This window comes from Myotis lucifugus, unplaced genomic scaffold (assembly GCF_000147115.1).
Source record: "Myotis lucifugus unplaced genomic scaffold, Myoluc2.0 scaffold_478, whole genome shotgun sequence".
Classification (NCBI taxonomy): Eukaryota; Metazoa; Chordata; class Mammalia; order Chiroptera; family Vespertilionidae; genus Myotis; species Myotis lucifugus.
The window spans coordinates 333290-334236 of record NW_005871526.1 but is presented as its reverse complement, the minus strand read 5'-3'; the positions used below and the strand labels follow the sequence as shown (position 1 = coordinate 334236).

General features: G+C 57.4%; 1 protein-coding gene across 2 annotated transcripts in view; it reads left to right on the top strand.

The window, feature by feature from the left end:
• The window catches only part of NECTIN4 (nectin cell adhesion molecule 4), a 10628-nt gene extending 9700 nt beyond the window's left edge, over positions 1–928 (top strand). For both annotated transcript variants that reach the window (XM_023744605.1, XM_014445680.2), the window contains one exon: positions 333–928. In XM_023744605.1, the coding sequence (XP_023600373.1) occupies positions 333–676 (344 nt within the window). In that variant the 3' untranslated portion in view covers positions 677–928. The remainder of the gene's footprint in view (positions 1–332) is intronic.
• The last annotated feature ends 19 nt before the right edge of the window (positions 929–947 follow it).

The following is a 947-nucleotide window of genomic DNA, read 5'->3' as shown; positions in this document are numbered from 1 at the left end:
ATCTGTGCACCTCAATGCTTGTTGGCAGGACTGATGAGATGCTGTTTGTAAAAGTGTTAGCATAATACTTGGCACTTAGCAAGTGCGTAATAAGTGGTGCCTATTACTCTTATATACGTTATCTTTATTTAGTTCATTGTTTTCATTAAAAGTACCCATGCTCATTGTAAAAAATACAAACAGTGGACAGGTATAAAGTCAGATGAGATTCTGCCACTCACCTGGTATCTTTCCTGGTGAAATAATAGAACAGGGGCCGGTGGGAATGGAACTGGGATGGGGCAGGGCCTCCTGACAGGGTGCAGACCATGACCCCCCTCCCCCACCTGCAGTGCCTCCCCTGCCCTCACTGAATCCTGGTCCAGCGCTAGAAGAGGGCCAGGGCCTGACACTGGCCGCCTCCTGCACAGCTGAGGGCAGCCCAGCTCCCAACGTGACCTGGGACACAGAGGTCAAGGGCACGATGTCCAGCCGCACCTTCGAGCACTCCCGCTCGGCGGCTGTCACTTCAGAGTTCCGCCTGGTGCCCAGCCGCAGCATGAATGGGCGGCCCCTCACCTGCGTGGTCTCCCACCCGGGCCTGCTCCAGGACCAGAGGATCACCCACATCCTGCAGGTGGCCTGTGAGTACTGGGTCTTGGGTGGGGCCCCGTGGGCTTTGAGGGTGAGATCCTGAGAGCCTGAGCCCCACCGTCAGGCCAGCCGGGTCCTGTGGCCACAACATGTGGCTGAGAGAGCACCAGTCCGAGAGGTGAGGCCTAGGGGGAGCCCACCCAGATGACCTTCGGCCTCTGACCTAAAAGGCTGGTTGGGAGAATCACAGGTGAACTAGGAATTGAAAGCACTTGGCGGGGTGTCCAGGCCGGGATGGGAGCTGCTGCCAGCTGCCGCTCTCCCTTCGGCTGCCGTTTCTTCCTCTGCAGAAGGAGAGTTAGACCCACTCAGGG